The following is a 23,661-nucleotide window of genomic DNA, read 5'->3' on the forward strand; positions in this document are numbered from 1 at the left end:
ACAGACACAATGTACATAATGGATCGCTTTATAAACTTAATAATCTATATGATTTCGGTGATTATTGCGACATACAAACCGGAAATGGACCTAGGCGATCGATGTCCTATACTTGGGATATTTCACCGCCAGTCTCTTTGCCGCACGGTAAGAGGACACTAACGTTATTTTCAGCCCAATTGTTTATTCATTTCACTGCAAACCATCTGATCAATATATCCACCCATACTACATAAAGCATTTACTGATGATCGGGGAATTATAAATGACCCTCCCCCCCTTTCCTCCACGCATGATGAAGCATAACGTATACGATCATATACAGTTGAATTTTTTAATATAGCGTGTATAGGAAATAAACGGCAATCGATAATCTATATATGCGTTTAGGCCTATAACTCACGTTCTAGGAATTACTGCAGAAAACGATAAAAACATACTTATATTCTAGAAGGTATTTTTGTATGAATGTATGAATGAAAAAGTATAACGTTCCTACATCCTGAACGATAGATAATCGATGTTGAATGGGCCATAGTAATGTCAATTTAGCAATACAATTTAAAAAGTTATAGCCCTGCAAAGAAGGTAAACATCTCCATAGGCTTACAGTGGTGGCAGACTAGGTATATTGACGGGTATAACCAATGGCAGGGAATGTGTTAAGTACAAAAATAGAACACTTTCTAAGAATTGTTGATAAATGAGGGCCCTGGAGAGTGGGAAGCCCACCTCCAATTGTGCGTTCGGCTGATCGAGCCACTCTCTGCAGTCTGCTGCGGTCGTGTGCGGTGCTGTTCCGAAACCAGGAGGTGATGTTACCAGTCAGGATGCTCTCTATTGTGCATGAGTAGAAGTTCTTAAGGATCTTCTGACTCACTTTGACCTTCCTTCCTTCCCTACTTCCTAAAGAAGTAGAGGCGCTGCCGTGCCTTCTTCACTACACTGTCTACACTGTGTCTGGTTCATGTCAAGTCCTCGGATATGTGGACTCCGAGGTACTTGAAACTGTTCACTCTCTCGACCGGTGCCCCGTAGATGCTGAGGGGGCTATAGTCCCTGGCCTCCTAAAGTCCACAATAATCTCTTTCGTTTTGCTGACGTTCAGGGAGAGGCTGTTCTCCCGGCACCACAGCGCCAGGTTCTCTACCTCTCCCAGGTAGGCCCCCTCGTCGTTTGCAGAGATCAGGCCCACCACAGCTGTGTTGTCAGCAAACATAATGATTGTGTTGCTGTTGTGCTTTGCCACACAGTCATGCATGTAAAGCGAGTATAGGCGGGGGCTTAGAACACAGCCCTGGGGGGCACCTGTGTTGAGAGTGATGGATGAGGAGGTGCAGTTTCCTGCTCTAATCACTTGGGGTCTTCCTGTCCGGGAGTCCAAGACCCACTGGCAGAGGTCGTAGTTCAAGCCCAGGTCTCTGAGCTTGACGACGAGCTTGGTGGGGACTATGGTATTGAATGCTGAGCTATAGTCAATAAATAGCATTATCACATAACCTCTTGTCCAGGTGTGATGGTGCCATGTGCAGCACATGGGCTATGGCGTTGGGGCGATATGCAAATTGCAGGGGGTCTAGGGTGTTGGGGAGGGAGGAACAGATGTAGCCCTTCACTAGCTTCTCAAAGCACTTCATGGCTATGGAGGTGAGAGCTACAGGGCGATAGTCATTGAGGCAAGTGGGCGTGGACTTTTTTGGGTACAGGGACAATAGTGGACTTTTTCAAACAGGTAGGGATGATGGACTGTTCTAGGGACAGGTTGAATATGTCAGTGAATACCGGGGCCAGTTGGTCGGCACAGACATTTAGGACATCCGGGGCTGCCGTCCAGTCCTGCTGCCTTCCTGGTATTCACTTTCTTAAAGGTCCTCCTCACCTCATGCACTGTTAACCTGAACACTGAGTCTCCATCGGCAGTGGCTGTACTCTCTGTAGGCTGTTGTTGGAATTTACAGCCTCAAAACGTGCATAGAAAATATTTAGCTCATTTACCAAGGAGACATCAGTGTTCAGCATGGGGGGGTGCCTTTGTAGTCTGTCATGGTTCGGAGGCCCCGCCACATACCCCTGGAATCAGCCTGTTCAAACTGAAGCTCCACCTTATCCCTGTACCGCCCATTTGCCTCCGTCACTGTTGAAGGATTTGGGTGTTTTTCGTTGATTAGGACACGTGAATATTTTAGGCAACCAACTTGTGTTCAGCATTTCTCTGATTGGCCACTACGCCCATGTGACCGCGGCAGCGCGAGAGAGCTGCAGTGCGGAAATAGGCTGCATTCTATTGCCATTCTCTGCGACAAACTCTAACCTTAACCAACTCCGAAACAGCGCCTAAACTTAACCCTTCTAACCTTAACCAACTCCGAAACAATGCCTAACCTTAACCCTAACCATAACCAACTCCGAAACAATGCCTAAACTTAACCATAACCAACTCCGAAAGAATATTGCCATGCTCTAAGACAAACTCTAACCTTAACCAACTCCGAAACAGCGCCTAAACTTAACCCTTCTAACCTTAACCAACTCCGAAACAATGCCTAACCTTAATCCTAACCAACTCTGAAACAATGCCTAAACTTAACATGCGAAAGAATGCATGTTAAAAAAAAAAAAAAGGGAAATTGAAGGGAATCGAACTTGTCACCAATGCACCGCAGGATCCACAGCAAGGCGGCGAACCAGTTGAGCTAGTCGTCGATGTTAAAAGAGGGGGAATTACCGCTGCATAATGCTGCCGCGGTAGAGCGGAGCTGGTTGCCTTTAAAATTCACGCGATTAGGACAGATGAGGTATATAAATATTGTGCTAAAACACCTTTTAATTAAGGCAAGGTGGTGTCTAGTCCTTTATAACAAATCCTTATTAGACAGAGACATTACACTCAATTCTCTGTAGAAGCTACAGTATGAGCCTGTGAGGGAAGGGGAGTCAAAACAACATTCCTTAGTAGATAAACTACGTTCTACAAGCGTATTTTATTATTATGATAATTATTATTGCAGTGAGAAGAACTGTCCAGCAAGACTGTGAATGTAATGTGATACAGGCCAATCCCATTAATCTGCCAGTTTCTGAAATCTGAAAACAAATGAGACAAAGCGATTATGACGGTCGTTGTGCCCAACTCTGCGGCATCCCTGCCTTTACTTCAGTGATGCGGCTACTGTCACATCCCTCTTCCAAACACGCCTCTCTGTCTGAGGCTCTGGCTGTTGAGTCAGAGATGAATCAGAGATGCACTGATGCACCGAGCAACGAGGCTCAAACTTGGTGTAGGCAGTGTGAAATAGCCCCCCCCCCCCACTGCCACACACACACACACACACACACGTACACACCAAACACCACAACATCAGAACCAGCTCACAGCTGACCTACATTCACACATTTCTCTGAACCTGTTTACCGCAGTGTGAGACAACATGACCAGACAGTTAAGTGTTATTTATGGAGAAGTTGAAGATATTTAAAATTTGAAGAGTGAGTGAGTGAGTGAGTGAGTGAGTGAGTGAGTGAGTGAGTGAGTGAGTGAGTGAGTGTGTATATTTAGATGATTTCTAAGGCATTTGTTTTTATTAGACATTATACAGTGGAGACGAGACATGTGGCGGAGGATGTGAAATGGATTTTGAACCAACAACATTCTGAATACGTGGCATATAAACACAATAGGCTGCAGAGCCGTTTGCAACAGCCAGCTTTTTGTTGATGATGAGGTATAATTTATTATCAATGGCAATGTGACAACATTTTAAGGCATAGCTGGCAAAGAATGAAAGGCGAATGATGAAAGTTGTACCTCAAAATCAAAAGGATTACCACTAGAAAGCAGGAATCCCCCCGATCTCGTAGTTATACAGTATATCTGCCTGCAGCATATATGCTTGATTTTGCTGCAATGTAAATTGTGCAATAAAAGCATGCAGCTCGGTAAATACTGCGAGTCAAAAGGACAATGTTGTGACGATCTGCTTGTTGCCAAGAGCTTCGATTAGACTATTGATATATCTTTAAGGATGTTAAGGGTTTTTACGCGTTTTAAGTGGGCAGGACTGGTCAAAATTCGAGGATCTCTTGTTTGTATTTGCGGTTGTAAAATCAATCCAAATCACTTGTATACTGTGAATGTGATCCATCGACAGAACGTGCTCAACCTCTACCTCATACAACATTCTAACTCACCAACTTCAGATATAATAAAGCTTGTATACGTTGTTCCTCTGAAACCGTAAAATGGTTATATGGTTCTTTGTCTGACGTATTCAATTGTACTTTTCCCTTTTCGAAAGCGGCCGTTGCCGTCATCCTCTGCCTCATCACTTTAAAAACCTGGTTCTTGACACACAGTAGGTGATGAATCATCTCACTTAGTGCTGCAAACCCACACTCACCTCTTACACAAAGCGTGGAGGCTTTGAAGGCTTTGAAGGCCCAGGGCGTGGGTGAGGGAAAGGCACTCTAGTATTGTCTTCTGTACCCCGTCGACAGGCTGCAAAACAAATGAAGAGGGGGCGGGAAAACGTATTTTAATGAACAACAGGGGCGCGCGTTTGCACCAGCGCTTACGTCAAGCGCCGGTCCTCTGAAGAGGGACACGTGGGAGAGGAGATCATTGTTGGTGCTCTGCTGCTGGAGGGGGTGAAGCATGTCATGTTCTATCAAGAGGCACATGATGAGGTGGGAGGAGAAGAGAAATGGAACTGACACACAGCAGGGCACTGGTGGAACTGACACACCAGCAGGGGATTGTTGACTGAGAACGTGTCTGCGAGGTACAAATACAAAAGCCAAGTACAAAGATAGAAAAACGAGAAAAATAACACAATTCTGCTATCTTGAGCTGCCGTCCTCTGTTCTGCAGACGCTGCAGAAGTTCCGTTTTGACACTTTTTGGTGTTGGGAATGCAAAGATCTTAGACTATACAGTAGGGGTGTAACGGTACACAAAAACCACGGTTCAGTACGTACCTCAGTTTTGAAGTCACGGTTCGGTACGGGTTTTCGGTACAGTGTGAGGGGGAAAGTTTGGCTTTCCATGTTCCACTCAGGGGTGATGTAGTGTGCAGTAACTAATTGTACTTGTAGGGCTGTCAACGAATATTCTATATTGAAATTAATAATTGACTTGAAAAATAATAATAATAATTATATTAGATTGTGAAAAAGAACAGCGCCCGGTGGGTGGTCGTTAGTGGTTAACATACCGTTGTATTCGTTCGGTACACTACACAGTTGTTCGGTACGGTACGGTACACACTGAAACGGTTCGGTACGGATACGTGTACCTTTACACCCCTACTATACAGTAGGACTGATCTGAAGAGAGCAAAAACATCACACTTTGAAAAGTTTACGTCAAAAAGAATGGAGACTAAAATGTAATGTGTTTTATTCCTAAATTAAGTTATTCTCATTGCGACACCTACTCTCGACAAATGTATTCCTGGCATGAAAGTAAAAGTCATTAGGGAAGATCAGTGATTAGTTATTAGCGGTGTACCTTACAGATGTTTTAGAATGGAACTTATTAAATTACAGTTTTGTGCACGCAGATCACGCACTGAGGTATTAAAGGTTATTCACGACTGACCTTGGGGAAGAAGCGGCAGTAGTCTCGGGTCAGAACCATCTCTACCACATCCTTCAAGCCATGCAGACCCAGCATGTCTGCTGCCAACACCACCTGACTGGGCGGGAAGGGTGACAGACACAGGTTGCCAGTTGTCATATCATGATTTGATTTTCTTATAATACCATCTAAAAAGATTTTAGGAGTACAAGAGCTCTATGGGAATGTCCCATTTCTTGCCATTGGCCTCAAGGGTGCGATTGACCTATCTCAAACCCTGCCCTCTTTTCTTGATCCTCCAATCTCTCTCATGTTGCTTTCCTCTGACAAAACAGTTGTGATTGGAGGATCAAGAAAAGAGGGCGTGGTTTGAGATCGGTCAATTTTGTCATGTTTTGGTTTGACAAATGCTTGATGTTAAGTCTGTAGTCAAAGCTAATGGTTTAACCAGGTAAATCCACACCTACACATTTCTACCAGTGTATAATTTCTACCAGGATATCACCCACACCAAGCCAGCGTTGATCTGAACAGCTTGTCCACATACCTGGCATTGGCTCTGGGGGGCAGGTCCACTATGGCACCGTACATGAACTGAAGCAGAATCTCCATCTCCTCTGGACCCAAACTGAAAACGGCATGATGATGACACAATAAACAAATCAATAAATCATATGGTCACAGAATCGACGACTACAGGCCGACGTTAAAACCGTGACCAACCACAATTATCCCCATTCAGTCTGTCCTTGTGATGCTGATCATGGTGGACCATTGATGAGCACCTGCACATTGGTGGCTGTGTTTATATTCATTCAACACAGTCATGTAAATGGGATGTTTTCAAAGTTGACTTCTTTATTGTGGTTATTGGTTTATCTTGATATGTAAATTATGTACTGATCTGTCTTGCCTGTTCACGTAGCCAATTACCAATATAATATAGTGTAGTATAAATAGTATGATTTAGTTATAGTATAATAAAATTAAAATAATACAATTATATAGTATATAGAAGTATAATATAGAATAATACATTATATAATAGAACAGTGTACTATAAATATATAGATAAATGTGCGTGTGTGTGTGTGTGTGTGTATAAATGAATGAACCTCAGTAAATATGCAATTTAACTGATAGATACACAAAATGTATTTATTTATGTTAATTTAATTGTGTTGATGTTTTCATTTCTGCAAAATAAGTATGTACATTTTGTTTGGTTTGGTAAACATTGCACTATGAACAGTATATCAGTGTACTGTATGTGTGTACTGTGTAAGGGCAGGTACAATAAGAGTTTTCTTCTTCCTGTTCCTTTCGGCCATGGAATTTTGTGGATCATATTAAGTGAACTATATGTACTGAAGACACTGTTGGACTGTAACAATTCCATGTACGAATAAATAAAAATGATGATGATGAGGCAGCCTATAGAGTTGGGAAGTCAACTCCACCCATTTCTGTGAAAAAGACACTGAATCACTGCTCAATTTCCCCACAGGGATTTTTCAGTCGCCCTCTATGAGGATAATTTGCATTTTATGGACAAATCTTTCACATATCTGTGATACAAGAGTTAAAGGTCCCATGTCTTATAAATAGCCTTTTCCAGTGTTTAGCATTGTTTTCTAGCAATGTGGGGTTGTATCAATGGGGTCTGTGTCTCTAATTCTAATTTTGGTTTATCAGTCCACTTCATATGTCACGAGATCCTCCCCCACTGAACTAAGCCATTCTGAATTTCGCGTACCTGTGACGTCCAAGAATTCTCATCTGCATAACTAACTAGGATGCCTGACTCAACCATTCGCTCAACAACAGAGCGAGTGGAAATACTGACACTTCCTCAAACGGGTTAACGTGCGTGGGTGCCGACAGAGAGAATCAACAATTCGCTCAACAACGGAGCAGTGGGAATAATGCGGAAGCGGTCTCCCTGTCCCTGACTCTCCCTCTCTCTCTCGCCACCTGCATTTTACACACAATCGCTCGAGCCGCTCACATGCACACGCGCGCACGGAGCGATCTATCCTCTCTCTCTCTCGTTCTCTCTCGCTCTCTCTTGTATGTATAATGCTGTGTGGATGACTGTCACTCAAAGCGCTTATGGGCGGAGCCCAGCCCAAAACAGCTTGAAATCTTGAAGTGGAAAAATGCTGCTTTAGAGTACTTGATTAGAAATACAAAACAATGCATTTAAATATATATATATATTTTTTTTTATAGATGTGTTCCATAGACTCACAGGAATTGTGTAAAATTGCCCAAATAGTGAAAGGAATAGCAAAACACGGGACCTTTAAAATAATACCCACCACTATGTTTCAATCAAAATCAAAGCTTGTAATTACAGGACTTTGAGCAACACCCAGGAATCCCCATGGGGGGCCGGTGATGGGTGATGTGTAGCGAGTCCGCTCAGGTTGTATCTAATGGCTGCAATTTCAAATGTCAACCCTTGCGGTATCACTGAAACCGATTGAGAAACGATAGGAAGAACAGAAATCTTCCTTAGGGGCAAAACACCTCTGCATCTCAGGCTAACTTTGGTCACTGACCATTAGGGTTGGGTACCTTTCACATTTTTTTTTTATCTTTCTTCCCCTCCTTTTTCCCGATTTTTCTCCAATCCCACCCTTCCTGGTTGTTGCGTACTTTCCCCTACTGTTGGTCCGGGAGACCGGAGACTGTCACATGCTTTCCTCCGACGCATGTGCAGCCTGGGGCAGGCCAACCTGGCTGCGCGGGTTCTCACCGGGGAGAGTGTAGCGTGTGGGAGGCCACACTATCTCTCCTCAGTTCCAACCCTCGCTGAGCAGGCGCCCCGACCGAACTGTAGGGGTCGCTGTCCACAACGCCCAGGACCCACCCTTCAGCTTTCCCACCCCCTGATACAGCCAATTGTATCAGTGTGAGAGGCCAGACAAGCTGATAGCAACGCCGGGAGCTGGATTCGAACAGGCGAATCCTAGTGTCTCCCGGTGTTGGTGACGAACGTAATCTCCGTGCGCCACCTGCCCCCCCTACCTTTCACATTTTAACCGATACCGGTATCTGTGAATCGATACCGGTACCCAACGGTACCTTTTTTCTGTACTTTAGTCTCTAAAAATGTAATCTACCTGATTCACCTTTTTTTCTTCTCCTATCTAATGTGTGAAATTAGCGCTGAAAACCATGACTAGCGCAATTTGCACCCCGTTCAGCTCATCAAAACAAATGCAGCCATTTCTACCTCATAACCGCCAGCGCTGTTAACAAGTCGCACACTAAAGAACAGCACCGGGTAGGCAGCCGGGTAGCGCAGCGGACTAAGTGTCTGTCTACCACTGCAGAGACACTGGTATCGAATCCTGCTGTCAGCGGTGCCTCCGGCTTGGCCGGTCGTCATACTGACACAATTGGCAGTGTCAGCGGGAGGGAAGCCGGTGGGTGGTAATCTGGTTGTTGTAAACAGCGACTCCTACATGTCGGTCAGGGCACCTGCACAGCGAGGAAGGGATCTGGGTGAGGTAGTGTGCCCTCCCACGCGTTACACTCACCCAATGAGAGTCCTCGCTGCCAGGTGAAAAGAGGCTGCTGGCTGTCTCCTATGTATCGGAGGAAGCATGTGATAGACTTCAGGGCTCCCTAGACCGGCAAGTAGGGTTGGGCATCGTTTGGATTTGAACGATTCCGATTCTCCATTTCGATTCCTGTTCTAAACGATTCTCGATTCCGATTCTTTGAGGTGCAGGTCAAAACAGGTCACAGCTTATTTCGCAGGAGACTTTTTTTTTTTTTGAAAAATCTTTTATTTTCTTCATACTATTCACATTGTCAGTTGACTTGATACAGTTTCATTTGGTTGCTGTACTGTAACTAGGGTATTGATTAACAAAGTTAATTTTTTTTTTTTTTTTTTAAGAATCGAAATTAACACATTCCCTGCCACTGGTTATATCCATCAATATAGCCAGTCTGCCACCACTCTAAGCCTATATGTTCACCTTCTTTGCAGGGCTATAACTTTTTAAATTGTATTGCTAAATTGACATTACTATGGCCCATTCAACATCGATTATCTATCGTTCAGGATGTAGGAATGTTATACTTATTCATTCATAGATTCATACAAAAATACCTTCTAGAATATAAGTATGTTTTTATCATTTTCTGCAGTAATTCATAGAACGTGAGTTATAGGCATAAACGCATATATAGATTATCAATTGCCGTTTATTCCCGATACATGCTATATTAAAAAATTCAACTGTATATGATCCTATACGTTATGAGTCATCATGCGCGGATGAAAGGGGGGGGGGGTCGTTTATAATTCCGTGATCGTCAGTAAATGCTTTATGTAGTATGAGTGATATATTGATCAGATCGGTTTGCAGTGAAATGAATAAACAATTGGGCTGAAAATAGCGTCAGCGTCCTCTTACCGTGCGTCAATGAGACTGGCGGTGAAAGATCCCAGGTATAGGACGTCGATCTCCTAGGTCCATTTCTGGTTTGTATGTCGCAATAAACGCCAAAATCATATAGATTATTAAGTTTATAAAGCGATCCATTATGTACATAGTGTCTGTCGGGAGCCTTGCGACAATATCCGACGGCCGGATGAATTTAATCGACGCACAGCAGCCATATCCTGTTTACCAGTGTAACTCGCCCGACCATCCACCAGACGGCGGTATTGAGCCGTCGTTGTATTGAGCCATAGGGTCCAGCTGCAGCGCCGGAGGTGTATATATGAATTATGAATGCCATGGCGAAAAAATTAAATATTGATCTCAATATCGCTGTACAGCGTGGTCTGGCGGTCAAAGCATGGCGGGCAATAACGTTTTAAAGCGTTTCCGGCGGTGGATGTGTTAAGAATCGAAATTCAAATATGTTACTTCATGTTCCAGAACCGGAAGTTAGGAACCGGTTCCTATTAGAACCGGTTCTCGGTGCCCAACCCTACCGGCAAGTAGGGGGCAAATGCGCGCAATGACCAGGAAGGGGAGGGGGGAATTGGCATAACGACTAAATTGGGATGAGAGGAAAATACAAGAAAAATAGGAGGAGAAAAAGTGGATAAAAAAAAAAACAGCACCGGGTAAGCGCTACAGTACGTGTGACTGCAGCCTGTGGGGCGCAACTTGTCAAAGAGTCTCCTAGGCATCAACACAGCCATCCTTCATGCAGACACAGTCGTGCCTCCCCCTGTTAGTAGCGGATCAGCAGCAGCGCTTAGGCGAGTGACACGTCTTTCCCCCCGGAGGACAGTGTAGGCCTCTCTTAACCCTTTCACTGCCACACTACAGAAGGTTAACCCTTTCACTGCCACACTACCAAACGGTTAACCCTTTCACTGTGACAATACACGGAAGGTTACCCCTTTCACTGCCACACAACAGCAGGTTAACCCTTTCACTGCCACACTAACTGTGTCTCGCTCAAAGGGTAACGCAGGGTGGTGGTGATGGTGGTGGGGGTGATGGTGGGGATAGGGGGGGGGGGGTGGTGATGGTGGGGGGGGGGGGTGTATGGGGGGTGGGGGGTGGTGATGGTGGGGATTTACTTCAGCAGGCGATGGATCAGAAGACATACATGCGATCAGAGGACGAGATACTGCAACCTCTGTGTTAAAAAAAAAAGAAAAAAAAAATAATCTGAGCGAGTCATTCGAGATTCCGTTGCCTGTGGGTAGCTGTGTGTATCAGTGCGCGTCTGTGTCAGAGTGTGTGTGTGTGTGTGTGTGTGTGGAGTTGGGTACTAGAGACACATGCTATTGTTGAGTGAAACCCCATACAGAGCCACGTCTGTGTCACGGCATGCATTATTAATGCAGCATCATAGGCCCCCACTTCCACTGCATTGTGTGCAACAGTGAACCGTGTTCTTGTTGGACTGGAGTGGAGGTGTTTTTATTTTTTTTATTTTACAGACCCAAAAGAAAAACGGTTCAGGCCACACGCAGAGGATCCTCACCCCTGTATTGTGATGCACTGCCTGGAGCTCTCCATCCAGCTCCCACTCAGCATGGCTCGGAAGTACTGAGATCTTGCACATAAGATTGCCCTGAAGAAAAGAAAAACACAAAGCAGACATTCTACAGGTCGGTTCCACCTCTCCATTTTAATATTTAAAATCTCATCCGATTGGTCCGTGTGCGTGTGAGTGTGCGTGTACGTGTGTACCAAAGCTGCCTTTCGAACTAGAGCCCCTGGAGACGACTGTATTACAGTACATGTTTGTTTTTGCTGATAAGCATAGCTTGGTCCATAGCTTGCAGTAGCAACCATGTGATCACCATGGTCGTCTTAGAATAGAATAGAATAGAAAACTTTATTGCCATTTCAACCATGGTTGATTGGGATTTGTCTTGGTGCCACATACAGTACAGACATTATAAAAACATACAATAAAAAACACAAGAATACATGCAATACAATCCCCACAATAAAAGTTTTACACAAACAATAACCCACTTATACCCGTCCAGCCTGGCTCTGCGGCTCTGCAGATACCCCCTACTCGCTCGACTATGGGAGGGCCTTTAGCAGTAGCAACCTTGTAAGCGTGCTTTGGAAGCAACAGTTGTGATTGGATGATCAAGAAAAGAGGGAGGAGCTTGAGATAGGTCAATTGGTCGGCTGGTGTATCTGATTCTCTGTATCTGATCATCTGAAAGAAGCATGTGGTATTCTAAAACTATCGCAGCTGATTGTTGACCCGACTACGTCTAATTTTAAAAGATCCTTCAACGTCAACCTTGATAGATTTGATCTCGTCTAAATAGGAGTGAGGATATTACTGTTTTTGATATTGTATTTAGTGATCACTGTGTCCGATAGCTTGTGCTAGAAGTGCACATCTGGAATATACAATACAATCTTTTATTTTATTTTATTGATTTAATTCTTTATTGAGCCGTCATGTACATGTATATGCAGATGACACAATTCTATATTTTTACACCGACTCTGTAAACTCAGCTGTTGAAAACCTCAACGTTGCTTTAATGTTCTGCAAGATGCACTTATCTTAATCGTATTGTCTTCAATTGGTATTGAATGCAAATAAACAAGGCATATGCTGTTTTAATTTAGACAGAAGAAATTATTGCAATGAACTACATAAGTATATCCAGTGGATCCATTGACAATCTTTAATTGGCTTTTTGTATAGAAAAAGAACCAGCTTTCCTGTGTTTGGTAGAAAAAGGATTGTTGAAGCTGTTTTCATGTCAGTTTTACAATTATGGTGATGCTGCTGCCTCCACTCTCAAACCCAGAGATTTGGTTTATCATACTGCCCTCAGATATAAAGCTGCAATACGGATTGTCTGGCCACATTACATTAGTAGTAATAGTCACCACTATAAACAAACTCCAAACTTGTAACGAAGAGATTTGAATTGTAGGTTTCAACTACAATAAACACAATTTTCTCGAGGGCATTTCCTGGTTGTTAAACAAGACAGGTAAATACTTCACCTACAAACACAATACTGTTCAGGCAGCACAATATTGATGTAATCAAGAGGTTTGCTGACAAAAATAAATGTTGAAGGTTTATAGGATAGGCCATATAAAAACATGTTTGTGTACTGGTGTGCAAATTCACCCCCTCGATGCATAAAGTGTAGACCAAGCTTGCTGGTTCATCTGCGCAGCAGAGGGTTAGGGGGAGGGGAGGGATAACAAGTCAAGTGGGGAAAATTGTTATTATATACACCATGTTTTGCATGTATAACCATGAAACTTTGATATTTGCAAGTATTAAGGTTGGTGGTGCCTTTAACATGCACCGGAAAGGGGGGGGAGGGGGGGGGGGGGGGCTTAAAGGGGTAGATATAAAATAAATTGTGTTTGGAATTAATATGTAATATCGTTAAGGGGAATGGGGGAGGTACAGAGCAGGGAAGGTTTGAAGTTTAATCACTCCCATTATCTGGTTCTCATTTGCAGGATGATGTTTAAAGTTTTAATCACTCATTATTTGTTTTTTTTGTGTTTTTATTAATCACAAGGAAAAGTCATATTCCCATATAAGATAAGATAAGATAAGGTAAGATATTCCTTTATTAATCCCCTTGGGGAAATTCGTGACACACACATACAGCTCAACGTCTCATTAATAATATTAACAACAACACAATCATTACATTTTTACAGTAACAATGGCACAGCATAAATTCAACAGACATGTACATTTGTTGACACATGATGGGGGCCTCATCAATCTTATCGCTTCCAGACAGTACAGTTCGTCTCCTCCTTCCCAGAATCACCTCGCTGGAGAGTCACTCCTCCGCGTTGACCCTGGCCTTGGTCTGTTCCACAGCAGAAAGGGATAAGGGGGGTGTGGGAGGGGGGAGGGGGGGGGTGATACTACATGCAGCGAGGCAGATAATGCCGCATATGGTCAGAATCAGGTCAATTTTGTCTAATCATCGTCACCATCATCGTATCCCCTATTAGCACGGTACGGTGGCATCTTAATTTTCACGTCCCTAATTTCCGACGTGATGTCCAGAATGGCCTGTGACCGCGACAGTTCCTCTGTATGGTTAGAAGCAAGTCTCTCAAGAATTGTCTTCAAGCACGACTGTTCGTCTACATGGTAGAGTTCGCCCCTTTCCAACATGGTCTTGGAGCTCAATTGTTCATCACCGCGCAGGGTACTTAGGTCAGCGATCTTTTTAAACAGTTCCATTTGGTTTTCCTTGATCCCGGCCAAATCCCTGGCCAGGGAAATCAACTTCTTCCGAATTAGATTCAGGCAGTACCAGATCCAACAGCTGACGGAGCCCAGGCCGAGCAGCATGACAATTAGAACATATATGTCCTCAACGTCGTTTATCTCCAGCGGGAAAAAGCATATCGCGAGCCAGGTCCCGTATGAATTTATGGTGTATCCCGCCTGATAGCTCCCAAGAGGGCATAATGGGTCATCCGCATTCTGCTTCCTTGTAGAGAATATGCGATCAATCACTGTAAAAGCCCAGCTTATTAGATCCATATTACGGTCAAAAGTCGAGTCGAGTTGAGGATTCTGTTGTAAAAAAGAAAGAAGAAAAAGGTCAAAGATAACTACTTCCACTTGTGTGGAACCACAAGAGAAAGGCTCCAGAGCAGGGATTATTATGTGGTGGTTTTCAACGGTCGACACGACCTGGCAGATGTTCTAACAGCAGTCATAAGAGAATAGCTGACATGACATTAGCAGTCTGGAGATGAGTAAAAATAGAGTACTTATTATTATTGTTTGGCGACAGAGGAGCTCGTGGGATGTTTTGACATGTGGTTCTTGGAACAGGGGATACAAGTCTGTCGTAATGTGTCACAATTATGCAGGAACAGAGTCAACAATGACTTTTTTTTTTTTTTAAGATTTATTTTTAGCGTTTTTGCAGCTTTATTGGTCAGACATGACCGACAGAGGAGAGGGAGAACGGGAGAAGATGTGGGGGAGGACATGCTGCAAATCCGTCCGGGAGCGGGAGGTGAACCCGGGTCGACCGCGTAGGTCTGCGTCGCAGTATGCGGTGCGCCACTGGGGCGCCCCATCAACAACGACTTTTACAGATGTGGTTAAAAAAATTAAAAGCTTTACCCAGTACACAGCTGAACAAGAATATGCCTCTCTCCTCTTCTTGTATGGTCTGAAGTCAGATTTAAGTTTTAGCGCTTCATAACCCTAGGACAGGGATCACCAACACGGTGCCCGCGGGCACCAGGTAGCCCCCAAGGACCACATGAGTTGCCTGCAGCAAGCCTGGGTGTATAAAGTGTTGAATATTGATATTATCGGTTTCCCACCTTGTTCAGTCATTGTTGATAATTATAGTGAGAAATCATTAATGTGATCAGTGTCTTCACAAAGAGGAGTATCATTTATCATTGATAATAATATATAACTAAATTCAAACTGAGCAAATTTGTTATTTCAGAAGAGTGTATCAAAATGGTAGCCCTTCGTATGACTCAGTACCCATGAAGTAGCGCTCAGTTTCAAAAAGGGTTGGTGACCCCTGCCCTAGGACAATTCAAATCCATGACTTCAAACCTTTCAGCCTCACTATGTACTTGATTTAATTTATTGACGTTGTGTTCGTCTCCCTATTCGTTTTGTGTCCTTTGGTTGTGTATTTTTAAGTTGCACCCAGACATCATTAAAAACCAGGGCCAACCCCTCTGTGATTTCTCAAGTTCAAATGAAGGTTGAACGAAAACACACAGTTTCATTGGGAGAGAGGCGGAACCCTCATCATACAAGTGACGTCTTTCAACACCCGACGGTGAGGCAGTCGGGATGTACTCCTAGAGCTCAACAACGGAGCACTTCTCCCAGCGGATTTCACCATTCCAGCGGAGATTGCTAGATAATCACCACCCAATACTCCCGGAGCCGAGAGGCGGAAGAGGAGACGCTGTGAGCGGCTGCAAAAGAGGGGAAAACGCGGAGGTGCATGGGCTAGGCTAAAAACAAACCCATTCAAACCCCCGCTCCCTACCATCTTCCTCTCGAATGCCCGTTCGATCCGCTACAAGATAAACGATATACAAATGGAATTAGCAACACAAAAACACATGGACAACTGCTGCTGCTTAATTTTCACCGAAACCTGGCTGGATAGCACGATCCCGGATTCGGCTACTGAGCTAGCCGGTCGCACTGCCTACCGAGCCGATAGAATGGCGGACTCAGGTAAGAAGATAGGAGGAGGTCTGTGCATCTATATTAATGACTCGTGGTGTACCAATGTCACAGTGGTTGATAAACATTGTTGCCCCGATGTGGAATTTTTGCTGCTAAAATGCAGACCGTTTGACTTACCGAGAGAATTCTCTTCCGTTTACATCTGTGCTGTTTACATACCCCCGGACGCCAATGCTAAGCTAGCATTAGCTAGGCTACAGGACACTGTAAACAAATGCGTGGCGGCACATCCCGACAGTATCTTTATTGCGGCGGGGGATTTCAATCATGCCGACCTAAAGACTGTACTTCACTCTTTCCACCGAAATGTGAAATGTGCCACCAGAGGGAGAAACACACTTGATCAGGTTTATACCAACATAGCCCATGCTTATAGAACCACGGTGTACCCCCACCTAGTTCTCTCAGATCATGTGTCGCTCCTCCTGCACCCTTGGTACACACCAAAAATCGGATCCAGCAGACCCGAAGCCAGGTCTGTCAGGATTTGGCCTGAGGACGCCATCCCTAAGCTCCAGGACTGCTTCAGCACCACAGACTGGGACATTTTCGGTGGCCTGGGAGTGTTGACACGTAGGTCTCTGGATATTTTCTCTCTCTCAGTGCTCGACTATATCACTTTCTGTGTAGACATTGTTACATCTTGGAAGCAGATCCATGTCTTTCCAAATGTCAAACCCTGGATGACACAGAATATAAAATCACTATTACGAGCCAGGAATGCAGCGCATAGATCAGGTGACACCAACGTATACAGTGCAGCGAGATCAGACCTGAAAAATTTAGTCAGATCTGCCAAGCTGTCATACAAGAACCGCATTGAAGCCCACTTCAACAGCGCCTCAAACCCCCGGCAGGTATGGGAGGGTGTCAGGGCTATATCGGACTACAAGGGAAGAACATCCCCCCCTGTCAACGGCAGCGCCCCCCCCCTAGTGGAGGAGTTAAACACCTTTTATGCACGTTTTGACAGGGACAACAAGGACCCGGTGTTGCCCCCTCTCCCCTCTGACGGCTCCACCATAGTCCTGAGCACTCATGAGGTCAGACTCAGTCTACGAAACAACAAGGAAGGCGGCGGGGCCTGATGGAGTCCTGGGACGGGTGCTCAAGGACTGTGCGGCTGAACTATCCCCAGTTCTCACCACCATCTTCAACCTGTCTCTGGGCTCATCCTGGGTTCCCACATGTCTCAAGGCAGCAACAATAGTCCCGGTTCCAAAGAAACCTAAAGTCACAGGCCTGAACGACTACAGACCTGTGGCACTCACCCCCATCGTCGCAAAATGCTTTGAGAGACTGGTCATGAAACACATAAAAGCCTCCATACGCCATCATTAGACCACAACCAGTTTGCCTACCGGAAGAACAGGTCAACAGAGGATGCTATTGCCATTGTGCTGCACACTCTGCTAGAACATCTAGAGCACAGGCACACATATGGTAGACTCCTTTTTGTTGACTTTAATTCAGCCTTCAACACTATTCTACCCAACAAGCTTCACAGTAAACTACACAAACTCGGACTGAACACCACACTATGCAATTGGATCTTGGACTTTCTTACAAATCGCACACAACATGTTAGGATTGGCAAGCACACATCCCCCACCCTGCCCATTAGCCCCGGGCCCCTCAGGGGTGTGTACTCAGCCCACTTCTTATCATTGAGGAGGTGGAGAGGATTTCAAAATGTACGTTTCTGGTGTCCATGGTATTGTATTTTTTTTTTTATGTCTTTTAATAATAACTTTAATATAATAATAATAACTTTATTTGTATAGCACTTTTCATACAGAGGTTGCAGTTCAAAGTGCTTCACAACAGCAAAAAATACAGGCATAAGCGAGCATAAAAAGATAGACAGGTAGAATCACAGTGTTTCACATTAGGATCTAGCATCCCAATAGGCTCTCCGCTTACAGTTTTCAGTAACACAAATAGTAAAAATAGTTTAAAATGATTCAGTTTAAAAATAGTCAAAAAATTATAAAATAGAACGGACATAAAAAATACAGGCATGAGCGAGCATAGCAAGATATGGCAAATCACAGTGTTTCATATTAGGATCTAGCATCCTAATAGGCTCTCTATTCAGTAATACTCCTGTAATTCATGAACAAATAATCACAGTGTTTCACATTTGGATCTAGCAAATAATAAGAATAAAATGATTCAGTTTAAAAATAGTCATAAATAATCAGTGTTTCACATTTGGATCTAGCAAATAATAAGAATAGTTTAAAATGATTCAGTTTAAAAATAGTCATCAGTAAGAAGTAAAAAGTGCAATAACCGACACATGAATTTGATAGGCAGTGTAAAAGAGTAGGCAGGGTAAGAATAAATACAAGTTGTGTCAGGATATCCCTGATGTTTCCTCTTGCCACTAGGTGGTAGCAGATATCTATCAGTGAAATGCCTGAGCAAAGAGATAGGTTTTAAGCTGTCTTTTAAAGATGTCTAGCGAGTTGGCTTCCCTGATGTTTTGGGGTAGTTTGTTCCATAGTTTTGGGGCATAGTTGATAAAGGCTGCATTACCGATCCTCTTTTGACTGCTTCTGGGAGCCTCTAGTAGTCCAGCAGCTGATGATCGTAGTGTTCTTGCTGGTGTGTAATTTATTAGAGTGTTGGCGATGTAGCTAGGTCCCTGTCCATTTAGAGCTTTGTATGTAAGGAGAAGGACCTTAAAGTCAATTCTAAATGTTACAGGAAGCCAGTGTAAAGCGGCTAGGACTGGACTAATGTGCTCTCTCCTTTTGGTTCTAGTTAGCAGTCGGGCTGCAGAGTTTTGGATTAGCTGAAGCCTCTCTGTGGTTTTCTTAGGGAGACCTGTGAAAAGTGCATTACAGTAGTCTAACCGGCTAGATATGAATGCATGAATTAGCTTCTCAGCATCGTTCTGATTAATAAATGGTCGTACTTTTGCTATATTTCTGAGATGGAAGAACGATGTTTTCGTCACTTTGCTAATATGAGAATTGAAGTTCAGTTCTGAATCTATGATAACCCCAAGACTAGTGACCTCAGATTTGATCCAAGGGGTTAGTCCCCCCAGGTTCTTTATTAATGTTTCTTTTTTAGTTTTGGAGCCGATAATTAGAATTTCAGTTTTGTTCTCATTTAGTTTCAGGAAGTTCTTACTCATCCATTTATTTATTGCCAGTAAGCAGTCTGTAATGGAGCTAATCGCTGTATCATTTGGTTCAGCAGATATGTACAGTTGTGTATCATCCGCATAGCTATGGAAATCTACATTATGTTCTCTGATGATATCACCCAGCGGTAACATGTAAAGGGAGAAGAGTAAAGGACCTAAGCAACTCCCTTGTGCAACTCCATAGTTGTTGTCGTATATATCAGACATGTGATCTCCTAGTTTAACATAGAATTTCCTCCCTCTGATGTATGTTTTAAACCAGCCCAGCACATGGTCTGAGAAACCGACATGGTTTTCAAGACGATCGATTAGAATATCGTGATCAATTGTATCAAATGCTGCACTGAGATCTAACAGGATAAGGATGGAGATCTTATTCTCGTCAGAGTTTAGTCTGAGGTCACTGATTATTTTGGTGAGGGCAGTTTCAGTGCTATGATATTTTCTGAATCCTGACTGAAATTCTTCTAAGATGTTGTTTTCTTCAAGAAAGGAATTTATTTGAACTGAAACTATCTTTTCAAGTACTTTACTAATGAATGGTAGGTTGGATATTGGACGATAATTTGCCATTTCATTACTATCCAAGTTAGGTTTTTTTAGTAATGGCTTTACAACTGCTGTTTTAAAGGCATCCGGGAAAATACCAGTCCTAAGGGAAGTGTTTATGATATCTAGCACAGGGCTTGAAACACTATTAAATACCCGTTTGAAGAAAGCTGTAGGTATAGGGTCAATGTCTGAGGTGGAGGAGTTACATTCTGAGACAGTTTTGCAGAGTACATCTAATGTGATGCATGTGAAACTTCTCATGGTTACATTGCACGGTTTGCCGCAATCAACTTTATTTCCATCATGAGTAATGCTGGCCCTGATCAAGGTTATTTTGTTGTTAAAGAATAGTGCAAGTTCTTCACACTTAACCGTTGATGACTGAGGAGGTGTAGGGGCAGTGTTGAGTAGTACATTAATAGTGGAAAAGAGGATTCTGGAGTTTCCAGCATTTTCTGTAATGATTTTAGAGAAGTAATCTTTCCTTGCTAAGCGGATGGTTTTATTATAAGCAGTTAAAGCATCTTTGTATATATCACAGCATATGGTGGTTTTTGTTTTTCTCCATTTTCGCTCCGCTGCACGACATTTCCTTTTTTCTTTGTTGACCGTATTATAGTTTAACCAGGGCGAGGCTCTAGTTTTCTTCTTTTTCGTTTTTAATGGGGCGACAGAATTTAATATAGATGACATTGCATCATTGAGATTTTCTACCATTTCATTTAGAGAGCTGTCATGATTGTGTGGTTCATGTAGTCTGATAAGATCAATGAACTTTGATTCAGCTTTGTCGTTTAGGAGCCTCTTTTTAACTATGATTTCTTTTTTTGTTTTAGTAAGGGTTATTTGAGTATCAAAAAATATACAGTGATGGTCGGAGAGAGGTAATTCAGTTATTGAGATATTTGTTATGCTTAGCCCAGTTGTTGTTATAACTAAGTCTAGTGTATTCCCAAGCCGGTGAGTTGCATTTGTTATATGCTGTATTAGGTCAAAGCTATCCAGTAGATTTTTTAGTTCCATAGTTTTGGAGTCTGTTTTCTTATTAAAATGGATGTTCAGGTCTCCATTTAGGATCACCTTATCATATCCGGTAACACATAGTGAGATCAGTTCAGAGAGCTCCTGTATAAATATTGGTGAGTGTCTAGGCGGGCGGTATATTGTGACAATAATAGTTGATTCTGTTTTTAGTTCAATGGCAAGATATTCCATTGACATGAACTCGCCTAGTTCTGTGATTCTAAACAAGAGTTTTGAGGAGAAGATTGCTGCAACTCCTCCGCCCCTTTTATTTTTTCTGGGTATTTGAAAAAAGTTATAGTCTGGTGGACAAGCTTCTATCATTATTGATGTAGCTGTGTCATTATTTAGCCATGTCTCTACTAGGCAGATGCAATCTAAGTTATTTTCTTTAATCAGATCATTTACTAAGAATGTTTTATTATTCAGTGATCTGACATTTAGGAAAGCTAATTTTATTTGTTGGACTTCTTTAGAGGTCTGCTTTGGTTTGACCGTGATGGCCCTGAGGTTAATAGCAGGTAAACGCATTGGTGGCGTATATTTTTCACCATGCCATTGGCTAGTTATGATTACTTGTATGTTTTTAGAGATGGCATGGTAATTGTGCTATACTGTACCGTACTGACTGCACTGTGCTTTCGGGGACATTTGATCAGACGAGATGGCCTTGTGTGATATGGGGGGGGGGGACGGGGACGGGACGTCTTGTGCTGTACTTCGTGGTGAGATTGTGTCCTTCATGACTATCTCTCGTGCTGGTGTGAGCTTAATATTCTTGGAGGCCATCAAGGCATGACGCATGTTTGCTGATAGGAGCTTTGAACCTAAGCGATTTGGGAAGAAGCCATTTCTTTGAAAACGTTCTGGGTTATTCCAGAAAACATTGAAGTTGTCAATGAATTTCAGGCCGTGTACGAGACATGCAGCCCCTAACCATGAATTAAAATTTAGGAGTCGACTGAATGCTTCCTGTCCTCTGCGAAAGCATGCAATTGGTCCACTGATGGACACATCAGTGTTTGTGTACACAGACTGATGTTTGTCTAGTGTGTTCATTAAACGTGTGAAATCGTCTTTCAAAGTCTCTGTGCCAGTCTTCTTTCGCAGGATGTCAAACGATCCAGAGTGAATGACAATTTTTGTTATTCCTGGTCTGATTAGTGTTGGAAGTTTTTCGGCTAGCTCTTTCACAGTTGTATTGTCTAGACAGATATTTTCTGTGTTTGCCATCTCCACATACCTTGTTATGGAATCTCCAATCAGTATGCAGTCTATTTTCTGTGAGGTTAGCATTTTTCTTTCCAACAGTTTTGGGGCCGTTTGTTTTTGGGCTAGGCCTAGTCTGCCGGTTCTTTCCACAGTCCTGTGGCCTTGGTGAAGCCTCGTTAGCCTTCTCAGTAGCCGGCATGTTAACGCTGGTCCCGTACCTTCGGCGTTGGCTACCGCGACGTTCTCGGCGCATGATAGTCTCTTCGCTGTTAGCCGTTCGCTCGGTCTGGGTCGTGTTTGCCAGCCGTGTCGCTAGTGGCTCTGTTTTCCTCGTCGTCTCGTCGTTAGCGTGTGCTTCGCTAGCATTAGCGTGAGCTCCGGCATGCCAGCTGTTTGCTTCGCTAGTGTTAGCGTGAGCTCCGGTATTCTTGCTATTAGCGTCGTTAGCGTGAGCTCCGTTACGCTCGCTGTTTTCTTCGTTAGCGTTGTTAGCTACGCTTCTATGTCTCTTTGCCTTGGGTGTTGATATGCGTGTTTCCGAGAGTAGGTTGAAACTATTTCCTGGCGGTACCGGGGGTGAGGTCCTGGATCGTTTATTTCTCCTTTTATCCTTGTCGGTGATCCACTGCTTTGGTCTAGCTCCTTGGTTGTGCCAAGGACCGTCTTTTGGGTGGTGCTGTTCTGTAGTTACTAGCATAGGCCAGTTCTCAATCATGGTATTGTTGGCTATATTTGTAGTAGCTTCATAAATAGAGTCAATGAGTTGCTCATCCTGCTGTATTTGGTACAGGGTAGAAACCCGAGCCTCCAGCTCTACAATCCTCTTTCTCATCTCCAAGCAATTAGTACATTCTGTGGGAGAGCCGAGTCCCGGCATCTTCCTTTATTTCTTTTCAGGTTAGGCTAAGCTGAAGCTAAGCTAGGTACTTAGCTGGTGGTGGTGGTGGTGATGATGATGATGATGGTGGTGGTGGTGGTGATGGTGGTGGTGATGGTGGCACGGGGCAGTTCCGTTGCCCTGGAGCTGTGCTATTACTCACACTGTCGTCTTCCGTCTCGTTAAAACTCAAAATAACAAGGAAAACCTTCCTCGTCTTTCATAAATATCCTTGCCTTCCGACATAGTCCTTTGTGTGTAGCTGATAAGACGGCTCGCTATTCCTCCCACGGAGAATCTTGCTACTCGTCTTTTCGACTGTGGTAAAAAATCTGAATAGATAAGAAGATTCACAGTTCTGGAGAAGTACCATAGGAATTGGGAGTTAACGTACAGAGTAATTAAAGTTGAAAGGGCTGTAATAAATCATTATAATAGCGATAGGCAAAAGCAGCGGAGCGGAGCGACAGCAAAAGCAGCTTGCTTTGCTGAAGCAGGAAGTAGATTAAAATAGGAAGTAGATTAAAATCAATTAAATCATTCTGATTTAAT

General features: G+C 43.5%; 1 protein-coding gene across 1 annotated transcript in view; it reads right to left on the reverse strand.

The window, feature by feature from the left end:
- btbd8 (BTB domain containing 8) overlaps positions 1 to 23,661 on the reverse strand; it is an 87,840-nt gene that overhangs the window by 39,694 nt on the left and 24,485 nt on the right. Inside the window, exons 6-9 of the mRNA XM_084309314.1 lie at positions 11,549 to 11,638; positions 6,123 to 6,203; positions 5,597 to 5,693; positions 4,398 to 4,495 (exon numbers count right to left, since the gene is read on the reverse strand). Of these exons, the coding sequence (XP_084165440.1) occupies positions 4,398 to 4,495; positions 5,597 to 5,693; positions 6,123 to 6,203; positions 11,549 to 11,638 (366 nt within the window). The remainder of the gene's footprint in view (positions 1 to 4,397; positions 4,496 to 5,596; positions 5,694 to 6,122; positions 6,204 to 11,548; positions 11,639 to 23,661) is intronic.

This window comes from Notolepis coatsorum (assembly GCF_963971535.1).
Source record: "Notolepis coatsorum genome assembly, chromosome: 2".
Lineage (NCBI taxonomy): Eukaryota > Metazoa > Chordata > Actinopteri > Aulopiformes > Paralepididae > Notolepis > Notolepis coatsorum.